At 42.5% G+C, this 14,635-nt stretch overlaps 1 protein-coding gene across 1 annotated transcript in view; it reads right to left on the bottom strand.

Annotated features, from left to right (window-relative positions):
- Nucleotides 1-2,879: 2,879 nt before the first annotated feature.
- The window catches only part of LOC140203179 (arf-GAP with dual PH domain-containing protein 1-like), a 211,154-nt gene continuing 199,398 nt past the window's right edge, over nucleotides 2,880-14,635 (bottom strand). The window contains exons 10-11 of the mRNA XM_072269091.1: nucleotides 9,368-9,596; nucleotides 2,880-5,215 (exon numbers count right to left, since the gene is read on the bottom strand). Of these exons, the coding sequence (XP_072125192.1) occupies nucleotides 5,187-5,215; nucleotides 9,368-9,596 (258 nt within the window). The 3' untranslated portion in view covers nucleotides 2,880-5,186. The remainder of the gene's footprint in view (nucleotides 5,216-9,367; nucleotides 9,597-14,635) is intronic.

Below are 14,635 nucleotides of genomic sequence, written 5' to 3'. Positions count from 1 at the left end.
TAGGTTGTCTGTCACTGATTTGGATGACAGAATTGATGGCTTTGTGGCTAAGTTTGTGGATGATATGAAGATAAGTGGAGGGGCAAGTTGTGTTGAGGAAGCAGTGAAGTTGGAGAAGGACTTATACAGATTTGGAGATGAGCGGTAGATGGCATACAGTGTCGGGAAGTGTATGATAATACTCTTTGGGAGAAGGAATAAAAGCGTAGACTATTTTCTAAACAGAAAATTCAAAAATCTGAGGTGCAAGTATACTTGGGAGCCCTCATGCAGGATTCCCTAAATGTCACTTTGCAGGTTGAGTCAGTGGTGAGGAAGGCAAGTACATTGTTACCATTCATTTTGAGAGGACTGGCATGTAAAAACAAGTATGCAAAGCTGATGCGTTACAAGGCATTGGAGAGACCTCACTTGGTATATTGTGAGCAGTTTTGGGCCCCTTATCTAAGAAAGACTGTGACTGACATTGGAGCAGGTTTAAAGGAGGTTCACAAAAATAACTGAGAATGAAAGGCTTATCATATGAGGAGTCAAACAACAGGAATTCTGCAGATGCTGGAAATACAAGCAACACATCAAAGTTGCTGGTGAACGCAGCAGGCCAGGCAGCATCTCAGGAAGAGGTACAGTCTACGTTTCAGGCCGAGACTCTTCGTCTCAGGAGTCCTGACGAAGGGTCTCGGCCTGAAACGTCGACTGTACCTCATATGAGGAGTGTTTGATGGCTCTTGTGCCTGTACACACTGGAATTTAGAAGAATGGGGGGGGGGTGGAATCTCATTGAATCTGATTGAATGGTTAAAGGCCTGGCTCCAGTGGATATGGAGAAGATGTTTCCTACAGTGCAGGAGTCTAGGACCAGAGGACAGCCTCAGACTAGAAAAGCCCATTTAGGAAAGGGATGAGTAATTTCTTTAGCCAGATGATTGTGTATCTGTGAAATTCATTGCCACAGGAGGCTGTGGAGGCCACATCATTGGGTGTATTTAAGGTTTGATAGATTCTTGATTAGTCAAAGGTAACAGGAAGAATGCAGGAGAATGGGGTTGAGAACAAAATGGATCAGCCCTGATTAAATGGCAGAGTGGACTTGATAGGAGCAGAATTCAATCAATGTTTTTATGGGCTTATGTTGTAGGAATTACTTGAAAAGGGGAAAGTCCATCTAATTTACTGCTGAATATTGCAGCTGGTAGATAATTACAAAGATCAATCTCAATCAGAAAGGGGATAATTAAACAATTTATCCACCTAGGAAAAGTTTTTGAACCAACTTTAAGGGGCGTACAATAGACATTCAATATTGTGGCAACTTGTCAGAAGTAACAACCCAAAGGATACCTAAAGCCATCTGGTGGTCATAGCTCTGACCAGTGAAATCTCCATCTTCATCCAGTGGAAATACCAGGAAGGTATGGAAAATCATGCTCTTTTTGAGCAGGAACACTAAGGTAAATAATGAAGCTTTTAGACATCTCGCCCCTGCCATTTCTAACCTGGGAGATCGAAGCTGGCTTGAAATGGGAAATTAACTGAGCAACATTAAGGTCCTCTTATGAATAATTCTGGTATTTCCAGAACGAAGGGTCACAGTTTGAGGGCAAAGGGGAAGCCTTTCAGGACCGAGATTAGGAAAAACTTCACACAAAGAGTGGTGAATCTGTGGAATTCTCTGCCACAGGAAACAGTTGAGGCCAGTTCATTGGCTATATTTAAGAGGGAATTAGATATGGCCCTTGTGGCTAAAGGGATCGGGGGTATGGAGAGAAAGCTGTTACAGGGTTCTGAGTTGGATGATCAGCCATGATCATACTGAATGGTGGTGCAGGCTCGAAGGGCCGAATGACCTACTCCTGCACCTATTTTCTATGTTTCTATGTAATAATATATACTAAAACATTTGTCATCTTACGGGAAAACAATTACAAACCTTGACAGTGTTATTCATTGACAGAATGAATGGTGATGAGTAACCATACTGAAACATGCTGCTGGGAAAGGAGTAGCGTTTGCATCAAAAACCAATCAAGGCTTGGCCAATCAATGGTACAGTCTGTGACTTGTTAATGCTGGTGGTCCCAATGTATAAAAGTGGCTCTCCGTTCTGTACCCAGCCTGCAATGTTAAAATGAGGCTCAATATGAGTTTGAGAAACAAAGACCTCATCTTCTGTCTAGTCAACCTATAGCCTTCAGGACTTGGTATCAAATTCTCAACACATTCTCTCTGCATCAGAACTGGCCAATTCTGTAGGTTAAGCATCTGTAAATGTTGGTTCAGTGTCCTCTCTCTCGATTAACATTGAACATTCTAACTCCCCTTATTATCCCTTCAATCAGATGGCTTCATCAACACCTTATCACCAGGACAATAGGGACGCATCAACCCATCAGAGGTATTCCCTATCCCTAAACCTAATCCCCCATTTTGTCTCCAATTTTCAATTAGTTTTCCCACAGTCCCAGTTCTGCCAAAGGGTCTTTGACCTGAAATACCAATGCCATTACTTGCAGATGTGGTTTGACCTACTGTTATTTCCAGCACATTGTTTTTAGTTTATTTAGAGATACAGTATGGTAAACAGGCCCTTCTGGGTATTCGAGCCCAGGCCACTAAATTACACCTATGTGACCAATTTAACCTACTAACCCATATGTCTTTGGAATCTAAGAGGAAACCGGAGCATCCAGAGGAAACGCACATGGTCATGGGCAGAACATATAATCTCCTTGCATACTGTGGCAGGTTATAAAGCATGTATCAGCATTATCAAAGGAATAGTACCTTGAATCACAGGTTGCCTTAACTACAAGCTTTTGTTGAAAGCAAGAGTTAAAATTAGAGAAAAAAATGTAGTTACTATAACATCTCATTTCTGCAGCAGAATCATGACTTTTTTTCCCCCGATTATAAGGAATACACATACAAAGTAAAATTTTTAATAAGCATTTCATTTCAGCACTATTTTCTCCATTGTAGATTGTGCGTTTCCATAGTCAAATGTAAATATTAAAGGAATTAACATGAATACATTTATGTTTCAAATAATCCTATCCTTTGTGTTATTGCAATGATTGGGATTTCATCTCATTCTTTACAATAACTTTCCTGTTCAAGTATTTAGCTCACTAGTTTATGCTCCTCCGCAATTAACCAGCTTACTTTTGTCAGTGTTGTAACATTAAATATCTTTAAAAAAACATGTTACCTGGCAGGTCAGTTGGGGGGGTGGGGAATCGTGGTATCGAAGAAGAAGAAAGAAATAAAAGGAAGATTTAGCTACACAAGAGTTTAGCACATCATCACTTTAAAGAGGGAGGGAAAAGTGTGAAATAACTTGGATTGCACCCGACTTTAAATATATAAATTAGAATCTGAAAAGTTTACTTTAGATTTGTAATTAAAGAGAGAACACACTTATCTCAATTAATTGACACTTACTTGATAGCTGTAAAGAGAAATGATCTAACAAATCCTCTGTGGCTTTTCTGAAGGCTGCTGACATCAATGAGTGCAAATTTGACATCAGCTATCTGATGACACTGCTCCCAGTGATTTCTGTGGAAGCAATGTTCTTATGCATCAATTGACACAATCTAATTTTCATGCCATCAGGCCGTTAAACTCAACATTGGCTCATTTTCTCTTCCAAGGTTGAGAACTACATTCAAGAGGTGTGACCGTGGACCAGTGCTGCTGGGGCACAAGTCAGGGCCTGATCAACCCTGGCTGGGTCGCCTGGGCCACGGTGTATGATGTTGCCCCTAAACACCCAATGACGTGTCCCCACATATCCTGGGATGCATCTAAGCATCACGCCAATCTTTCTACCAACATCTGAAAACCATTACATTTGGCATATTCATGTTCAAACTCAAGCCCTGCTTGCATGTAACAACCATGTTAACTTATTATACAACTTCTGTGAAAGAATGCTACTTCTATTTGGAACTTCAGGGATTTTTAATGATTTGGGTTGAGACTATGTCTCAGCAAAAAGTACTGGTCCCACTGTTGTACTAAGAATAAGTTTAGTGTAATATTTAATGCAACTGCACTGTCAAAATGGCTGCACTCAAATGAATAAAAATTAACAGCTGAAGTAATTACAGAAACTTATTCACAACTTAATTTTCAGATTTTCTTTACATCAATTCTAAACAAGAAATGCACACTTAAAAGATGACATTTGGAAGAATGTAGAAAGTTTTTTTACAATGTTTAGCATGGTAATTATATATTACACTATAATTTGTCACAGACTTCACAAAACACGACATATCACTAAAAGCTTTAAACTCAGCAATTCCGAGTAACTAGCATTGTACTATTTAACGGCAGTAGACGTCTCTTTGAGGACATGCCCTCTGCAAACAGCTAGACACAATTTAATTCAAGCAGTATCATTTTATGGAAGAAAGCAATACCACTGAGACATACTAGCTTTCATCAAGTTACAATATTTCATTTGCACTAACACCAGCTTTTTCTCAACAGCCTGAAGAAAATGCTTATTGAGGAGAATTTTTTAAAAATCAAGTCTTGTAGATGAATGGCCACAAATACAATGAACACAAAATCTCTTTATGGACACTGGAAGCTTGTTTTCCCTCACATAGATTGGTTAAAGGTTACACAGTTCACTTTAATCTTCACTTCAAATACTCAAGTAAAATTGTTTAAAGAGCAATGCCCATTTCTTATCGGTGATTTGTGGAAAATTGACACAATAGGTAGTTACGTAGACCAAGAGAATGATTTTTCTTTAAAACAGCTTTTTATGTTGGATTTATAGTGTCTTATTGTGGCAGGAGCATTCAGGGATTAACTATTAATGATTAGAATTAGTCATGCAGAATGGTGTGTGAATTGTAGCCTGGTTTTGGGAGTTCCCAAAATTCATGCTCTTGGTTAGGGACACATGCATATCACTTTCAACCTCACTTCCTGCCACAGTCCAGTTGTCTTGTGATGGACATCTCTACCCTACCCCTCCCCACCCACTGGAGAGCGTGGGGGAGGTGGCTGGGGTTTGGGAGGCAAGGCTGAAATTCGAGGGTTGGAGGGAAAGAGAGAGAGAGGAACAGACTGCTGCACAAATACCAAACAATTCATATTCCGGTGCGACCCATGAGGGCCAGGTGATGTTGCCAGTGTAGTCACAGCCTCCAAAATCAAGGGTTCACTTACGGCTTGTGCTTAAAATGTGCTTCCACTGAAAGAGAAAGAAATAAATGTAACCACCAGTGATTCTGGAATTCCAGAGTAACACACACAAAGTGCTGGAGGAACTCAGCAGAACAAGCAGCACCTCTGGACAGGCATAAACTGTCAACATTTCAGGCCATAACCCTTCATCAAGGCAGGAAGGGAAAGGGCCAGGGGAAAGATCACAAGCTAGATGGTGATAGGTGAAGGCAGGTGGGTGTGGAAGGGGGGATGGAGTAAGAAGCTGGGAGGTGACAGGTGGAAAAGGTGAAGGGCTGAAGAAGGAATCTCCAACATGAGAAAATCTGCAGATGCTGGAAATCCAAAGGAGAACACAAAAAATGCCGGAGAAACTCAGTAAGTCAGGCAGCATCTATGCAGAAGAATAAATAGTTGACGTTTCAGGCTGAGGCCCTTCATCAGGACAGGAAAAGAAGGAGGAATCTGATAGAAGGAGAGAAAGGGAAGGAGAAGGGACAGCAGGGGGAGGTGATGGTCAGGTGAGAAGAGGTAAGAGGGGAGTCAGAGTGGGGAATGGAAGAAGAGGGAGGGGGGAGGGAGAAAAGTTACTGGAAGTTAGTGAAATCAGTGTTCATGCCAGTAGGTTGGAGGTTACCCAGGTGATATATGAGGTGTTGCTTCTCCAACCTGAGCATGGCCTTGTCATGGTAGTGGAAGAGGCCGACTGACATGTCAGAATGGGAATGGGGCGTGGAATTAGAATGGTTGGGCACCGGGAAGTCCTGTTTGTTGCAGATGAAGTAAAGGAAAAAGAAATAAAGTTACATTTGTTTTTGTAAGTCCATCTTTTGACGTTTAGTTTTTAGCCTAAACAGATCCTTTGATCTGGAAAAAAGAAATGTCAAGCAGAATCACTGGGGGATGAAGTGGAAATTAATGTTTCAGAACGATAAACCTCCTGCGAAGTGGCACATGTTCGAGACAGAATTGGCTTAAGCAAGTGGGTGAGACTGGGACCAAGAAAGAAAGGGGTTGGTGAAAGGTTGCAGAGCAGGAGTAATCAACTCTGAAAGAATAGTGATACATTCTGGAACTAGGTAGCAGATGGACATGTTTGGGTAGCTTAATTACTCAAAACCAAAGTGTTACTCAATGCAAATAAATTACTTTCATTTCTGGTTGCTCCATTAGAGGATGGGTGTGGAAGCTTTAGAGAGGGTGCAGAGGAGATTTATCAGGATGCTGACTGGATTAGAGAGCATATTTTATGAGGATAGGTTGAGCGATCTAGGGCTTTTTTCTTTGGAGCAAAGGAGGATGAGAGGAGACTTGATGGAGGTGTACAAAATGGAAAGAGGCAAACAACATTTTACATAGCCTGAAAACTGAATGGCACTTTCAGTGTTATTTTTTGTAATACGCACATCAAACAAACAAAAACCACAACTCACAAGTAAACGATGCTTGACAGTCAAAACAACTGACAAGAACAATAACCAAAATAAAATGTTTTGACTAGATGGCATCGGCATTCAACAGGCCGGCGATCTATTAACAATGTGCTATGACTTCCATTCTGTGTTTATTGTTACAATTTGTAGCAGTGTTGTAACTTGAAACACTGACAATGTAAATACGTTGACGCTCTAAAATGTTTCAAAGGTTGTGATATGTTTATTATTTAGAAAAATTATGGACTATCATTAATACATTAATTATAGGGTATTTCACAATTATATTAATGTAGATTTCAAAATTACATTAACATTATATAAAAGAAAATTCTAGCTGTGTGGCAACAAAGGCTTACCCATGCAGCTTAGAAGGAATAGTAAAGAGTCAGGATGGAAATAGTTAATACGAGGGGGTATAATTTTAAGGTAATTGGAGAGGAAAAGAGCCATGCTCTCTTCTTCATGCTGCCATATCGATTCTATTGTATTTCTCTGTTTTATGAATGCCCACAAGAAAATGAATCTCAAGATAGTATATAGTGACATATACACACTTCAATAATAAATTTACCTTGAACTTTGAAAGTATAGGGGTATGTCAGAGGTAAGTGTTTTTTTTTGCACAGAGTGGTGGGTATGTGGAATGCTTCAGGGCTGGTGGAAGAGGCAGATACATTAGGGGCATTTAAGAAGCTCATAGATAGGCACACGGATGATAGAAAAATGGAGGGCTATATAAGAGTAGGTTAAAAGGTAAGCTCTATCTCTATTTAGTCAGCTCTCATCCTCTTATGCTCCAAAGAGAAAAGTCTGAGCTTCTCAACCTATCCTCATAAGAGACGCTCTCTAATACAGGCAGCATCCTGGTAAATTTCCCCTGCACATCCACATCCTTCCTATAATGAGGTGAACAGAACTGAACACAATATTTCTAGTGTGGTCCAACCAGGGTTTTATTGAGCAGCAACATTACCTTACGGCACTTGAACTCGATCCCCTGGCCAATGAAGGTCAGCACACCGTACACCTTCTTAATCACCTGATCAACTTGCACGGAAACTTTGAGGGATCTATGGACGTGAACTTCAAGATCCCTCTGTTCCTCCACACAGCGGTGAACCATGCCACTAACCCTGCATTCTGTGTTCAAATTTGACTCTCCAAGGTGAATCACTTCACGATTTTATGGGTTGAAGTCCATCTTCCACTTCTCAGCCCAGCTCTGCATCCTATAATTGTCCTGGTGTGGCCTAAGACAATCTTCTGCACAATTGAGGGATATTTTCTCATGTCACCTCTTACCCTAAATTGACACTGAATCCAACAGCTTTTACAAAATGTTCAACCTTGTTCCAAATTTATGGCCTTCCTCTGGCATCGCCACCCTCCTCCTGTCCTGCCCTACAACTCGCTCTCCCCACAAGTGTTTGTGATCTCAGAATTGACAGGTACATGGATAGGAAAGGTTTAGAGGGATATGGGGCAAATGGAGGAAAATGGCATAGGCATCTTGGTCTGGATGAATGATTTGGGCCACAGAGCCTGTTTCCATCTCTGTAACTCTATGACCCTTCATATCCATGCAACATTACTCCAGCTTTGGTGACTGCCCAAATGTTTAATCTCACAGATCATACCCCCTATTCCTCCCAAAAACAATCCCTCTTTCGCTCTGGGCCTTACTTCAAACCTACCCACCAGGCCGAGCTAACCAGTCCCACTATCACCTCGGTTCCACGGTGTCGAATTTTGATTGACAGCTACCTTGTGAAGAGTCGCCTCGGAATATTCCTCACATTAAAGGCCTGACATAAATGCAAGATTATGTGGTTGGTTTGCACTTTGTGTGCACCAGCTCAATGTCTGTGCAAAACTCCATTTGTTAGTTACTTGTTTTGAGACACAGCACGGTGACAAGCCATTCTGCCCCCAACAAGACCTCACCACCCAATTACACCCATGCGGCCTATTACCCCACCAACTCGTACGGCTTTGGAATGAGGGAGGGAACTGGAGCACAGATCATAAACACAAGGGATTCTGCAGATGCTGGAAACCTTCAGCAACTCACACAAAATGCTGGAGGAGCTCAGCAGGACAGGCAGGGTCTTGGCCTGAAACGTTGGCTGTTTCATTATCTCCATAAATGTTGCCTGCCAAATTCCTCCGTGTGTGTGTGTGTGTGTGTGTGTGTGTGTGTATGTGTTTTTGCATATATTTTGTGTGTGTGTGTGTGTGTGTGTGTATGAGTGGGTGTATGAATGAGTGGGTGTGTGTATATGTGTTTTGCATGTATTTTGTGTGTGTGTGTGTGTGTGTGTATGAGTGGGTGTATGAATGAATGGGTGTGTGTTTATGAGTGTGTGTATATGTGTTTTTGTATTTTGTGTGTGTGTATATGAGTGTGTATATGTGTTTTTGTATTGTGTGTGTGTGTGTGTGTGTGTGTATATATATGTGTTTTTGTATTTTGTGTGTGTGTGTTTAGGAGTGTGTGTATATGTGTTTTTGCATGTATTGTGTATGTGTGTATATATGTGTATGAGTGTGTTTGAGTGTGTGTGTGTATCAGTGTGTATATGTGTTTATGTGTGCATATGTGTTTTTGTATTGTGTGTGTGTGTGTGTGTGTTGCGTTGCACTGTGAGGAAACCCACGCGGTGACAGTGAGAACGTACAAACTCCTTGCAGACAGCGTTGGGAATTGAACCCAATGGTGCTGTAATAGCGCTATGCTACCGTACCTGCATACTCCTGGGGCAACATTGCCCTGTCGATAACTTTCTGAAAAGCTTCCATCCAAATTCGCCGCTCGTCTTCAGTTTCACATGCAAACAGGAACTTCCTGTCAGGGGTTACTATGGTGATTCCATATTGCCAGTGGTTTCCTTGGATGGTTGGTGGAAGACCGTCTAAGACACTGTAGCTGTTCTCCTTGCTGCCAATGAACACCTCACCCCGAGCAAAGGCATCCTGCAACAAGGCAACATGAATTAGTTTTCTTTCTCTCTACTGTTCTCCAGCTCTTAAGTGAAGCCAAAACCTTACTATTATCTATTTGTGTTATTATTATTATTTTTAATATTTTGTATTTGCACAGTTTGTATTCTTTTGCACATTTGAATGTGTGTCAGTCCTTGTGTGTAGATTTTCACTGATTCTATTATATTTCTTTGTTCTATTGCAAGACAATGAATTTCAAGCATATGGGTGACATAGATACTCAGTGCCTACTTTATTAGGCACACCTGCTTGTTAATGCAAATATCTCATCAGCCAATCATATGGCAACAACTTTGTGCATAAAAGCAAGCAGACATGGTCAAGAGGTTCAATTGTTTTTCAGACCAAACATCAGAATCGGGAAGAAATGCTATCGAAGTGACTTTGACTGTGGAATGATTGTTGGCCAGATGATGTGGTTTGAGTATCTCAGAAACAGCTGATCTCCTGGGATTTTCACACACAACAGTCTCTAGAAATTACAGAGGATGCTGCGAGAAACAAAAAAAATCCAGCGAGCAGCAGTTCTGTGGGTGAAAATGCCTTGTTAACGAGAGAAGTCAGAGGAGAATGGCCAGACTGGTTCAAACTGACAGGAAGGTGACAGTAACTCAGATAACCTCACGTTACAACAGTGGTGTGGAGAACAGCATCTCTGAATGCACATGTTGAATCTTGAGGTGGATGGGTGACAGCAGAAGCCGCCCAAGGGCATACATTCAACGGCCACTTTATTAGGTACAGGAGGTACGTAAGAACACAGGAGTATAAGAACATAAGAAATAGGAGCAGGAGTAGGTCAACTGGTCCGTTGAGCCTGCTCTGTCATTCAATAAGATCATGGCTGATCTGGCCATAGACTCATCTCCACCAACCTGCCTTTTCCCCATGACACTTAACTCCCCTACTATGCAAAAATCTATCCAACCTTGTCTTAAATACATTTACTGAGGTAGCCTCCACTGCTTCATTGGGCAGAGAATTCCACAGATTCACCAGCCTCTGGGAAAAGCAATTCCTCCTCATCTCCGTCCTAAATCTACTCCCCCGAATCTTGAGGCTATGTCCCCTAGTTCTAGTGTCACCTACCAGTGGAAACAACTTCCCTGCCTCTATCTTATCTATCCCTTTCACAATTTTATATATTTCTGTAAGATCTCTTTTCTTTCTTCTGAATTCCATGAGTTCCATTCCAGTCGAAGCAAGCAGCTGAGAAGAAGGGAGTGAAGAAATCGGGTAGAAAAAGTCATTTTTTTTAACACTGCTCGGGGAGAAGGGTCTGCACTGCGCAGGCGCGTGACGTAGTGCGCTAAGGTTTAAAAGCAGACCACCATATATAGCGGCCATCGTTGGAGTGGACTGAGTCAGAGTGGGACGGCTTTGGCTCAACAGGCTTCGGCGAGAACAGGCAGAGGCCAGGGTAGGTTCCGGTAAGTTTTTTGTTCAGATTGTTTAGAGTAGAGAGAATGCCAGGCAGGATGTTGGAATGCTCCTCTTGCAGGATGTGGGAAGTCAGGGAGCTCCCTGGTGTCCCTGACAACGACACCTGCAAGAAGTGCATCCAGCTGCAGCTCCAGACAAACCATGTTAGGGAACTGGAGCAGGAGCTGGATGACCTGCGGATCATTCGGGAGAATGAGGAGATTATTGATAGTAGCTACAGGGAGGTAGTTACCCCAAAGGAGCAGAGGACAGGAAATTGGGTCACTGTCAGGCGAGGGAAGAGGAAAGGGCAGGCAGAGCAGGGTTCCCCTGTGGCCATTCCCCTCAACAACAAGTGAACCACATTGGATACTGTTGGGGGGGATGACTTACCTGGGACAAGCTGCAGCAGTCAGGTCTCTGGCACTGAGTCTGGCTCTGCAGTGCATAAGGGAGGGTGGAAAAAGAGGAGAGTGGTAGTGATAGGGGACTCGATACCTAGAGGTACAGATAGGAGGTTCTGTGGTCGTGACAGAGAATCCAGGATGGTTTGTTGCCTCCCGGGTGCCAGGGTCAAGGATGTCTCTGATCGATTGCATGACATTCTTAAGTGGGAGGGTGATCAACCAGATGTCGTGGTGCACATTGGTACCAATGACATAGCAAGGAAGAGTGAGGAGGTCCTGGAGAGTGAGGATAGAGAGCTTGGTAGGAAGTTGAAAAGCAGGACCTCAAGGGTGGTAATCTCAGGATTGCTATCTGTGCTAGGTGCCAGTGAGGGTAAGAATAGGATGCTCTGGAGGATGAACAAGTGGCTGAGGAACTGGTGTAGGGGGCAGGGTTTCAGATTTCAGGATCATTGGGACCTCTTCTGGGGCAGGTGGGACCTGTACAAGAGAGACGGGTTACACTTGAACTACAGGGGGACCAATATCCTTTCAGGGAGGTTTGTTAATGCTGTTGGGGAGGCTTTAAACTAGATTTGCAGGGGGATGGGAACCAGAGTGCCAGAGCTGACAGTGTGGCTGGGGTGAAAATAAATGATGTTAAAAGTTCAAGCAAATCCGCTAATAGATTGTGAGTGGTGGTAAAATCTTCTGAGGTGTATATATTTCAATGCTAGGAGTATTGCGGGGAAGGCAGATGAGTTGAGGGCATGGATTGACACGTGGAATTATGACGTTATAGCAATTAGTGAAACTTGGCTACAGGAGGGGCAGGACTGGCAGCTTAATATTCCAGGGTTCCGATGTTTCAGATGTGATCGAGGCAGAGGAATGAAAGGTGGGGGAGTAGCATTGCTTGTTAGGGAAAATATTACAGCAGTGCTCAGGCAGGACAGATTAGAGGGCTTGTCTACTGAGTCCTTATGGGTGGAGCTGAGAAACAGGAAAGGTATGGCCACATTAGTGGGATTGTATTACAGACCACCCAATAGTCAACGAGAAGTGGAAGAGCAAATCTGCAGAGAGATAGCAGGCAACTGCAGGAAACATAAAGTTGTGGTGGTAGGGGATTTTAATTTTCCATATATTTGATTGGGACTCCCATACTGTGAGGGGTCTAGATGGTTTAGAGTTTGTAAAATGTGTTCACGAAAGTTTTCTAAATCAATATATAGAGGGACCAACTAGAGGGGATGCAATATTGGATCTCCTGTTAGGAAACGAGTTAGGACAAGCAACGGAAGTATGTGTAAGGGAGCACTTTGGTTCCAGTGATCATAACACCATTAGTTTCAACTTGATCATGGACAAGGATAGATCTGGTCCTGGGGTTGAGGTTCTGAACTGGAAGAAGGCCAAATTTGAAGAAATGAGAAAGGATCTAAAAAGCGTGGATTGGGACAGGTTGTTCTCTGGCAAAGGTGTGATCGGTAGGTGGGAAGCCTTCAAAGGAGAAATTTTGAGAGTGCAGAGTTTGTATGTTCCTGTCAGGATTAAAGGCAAAGTGAATAGGAATAAGGAACCTTGGTTCTCAAGGGATATTGCAACTCTGATAAAGAAGAAGAGGGAGTTGTATGACATGTATAGGAAACAGGGAGCAAATAAGGTGCTTGAGGAGTATAAGAAGTGCAAGAAAATACTTAAGAAAGAAATCAGGAGGGCTAAAAGAAGACATGAGGTTGCCTTGGCAGTCAAAGTGAAGGATAATCCAAAGAGCTTTTACAGGTATATTAAGAACAAAAGGATTGTAAGGGATAAAATTGGTCCTCTTGAAGATCAGAGTGGTCGGCTATGTGCGGAACCAAAGGAAATGGGGGCGATCTTAAATAGGTTTTTTTGCGTCTGTATTTACTAAGGAAACTGGCATGAAGTCTATGGAATTAAGGGAAACAAGTAGTGAGACCATGGAAACTGTACAGATCGAAAAGGAGGAGGTGCTTGCTGTCTTGAGGCAAATTACAGTGGATAAATCCCCGGGACCTGACAGGGTGTTCCCTCGGACCTTGAAGGAGACTAGTGTTGAAATTGCAGGGGCCCTGGCAGAAATATTTAAAATGTCGCTGTCTACAGGTGAGGTGCCAGAGGATTAGAGAGTGGCTCATGTTGTTCCGTTGTTTAAAAAAGGATCGAAAAGTAATCCGGGAAATTATAGGCCAGTAAATTTAACATTGGTAGTAGGTAAGTTATTGGAGGGAGAACTAAGAGACAGAATCTACAAGCATTTGGATAGACAGGGACTTATTAGGGAGAGTCAACATGGCTTTGTGCGTGGTAGGTCATGTTTGAACAATCTATTGGAGTTTTTCGAGGAGGTTACCAGGAAGTGGATGAAGGGAAGGCAGTGGATATTGTCTACATGGACTTCAGTAAGGCCTTTGACAAGGTCCCGCACGGGAGGTTAGTTAGGAAAATTCAGTCGCTAGGTATACATGGAGAGGTGGTAAATTGGATCAGACATTGGCTCAATGGAAGAAGCCAAAGAGTGGTAGTAGAGAATTGCTTCTCCAGGTGGAGGCCGGTGACTAGTGGTGTGCCACAGGGATCAGTGCTGGGTCCATTGTTATTTGTCATCTATATCAACGATCTGGATGATAATGTGGTAAATTGGATCAGCAAATTTGCTGATGATACAAAGATTGGAGGTGTAGTAGACAGTGAGGAAGGTTTTCAGAGACTGCAGAGGGACCAACTGGAAAAATGGGCTGAAAAATGGCAGATGGAGCTTAATACAGACAAGTGTGAGGTATTGCATGTTGGAAGGACAAAGCAAGGTAGAACACATAGGGTTAATGGTAAGGCACTGAGGAGCGCAGTGGAACAGAGGGATCTGGGAATACAGATACAAAATTCCCTAAAAGTGGCGTCACAGGTAGATAGGGTCATAAAGAGAGCTTTTGGTACATTGGCATTTATTAATCAAAGTATTGAGTATAAGAGCTGGAATACTATGATGAGGTTGTATAAGGCATTGGTGAGGCTGAATCTGGAGTATTGTGTTCAGTTTTGGTCACCAGATTACAGGAAGGATATAAATAAGGTTGAAAGAGTGCAGAGAAGGTTTACAAGGATGTTGCCGGGACTTGAGAAACTCAGTTACAGAGAAAGGTTGAATAGGTTAGGACTTTATTCCCTGGAGCGTAG

Source organism: Mobula birostris, chromosome 9, assembly GCF_030028105.1.
Source record: "Mobula birostris isolate sMobBir1 chromosome 9, sMobBir1.hap1, whole genome shotgun sequence".
Taxonomy (NCBI): domain Eukaryota; kingdom Metazoa; phylum Chordata; class Chondrichthyes; order Myliobatiformes; family Myliobatidae; genus Mobula; species Mobula birostris.
Note: the sequence above shows the minus strand (reverse complement) of the source record. Positions and strands in the feature narration are given on the sequence as shown.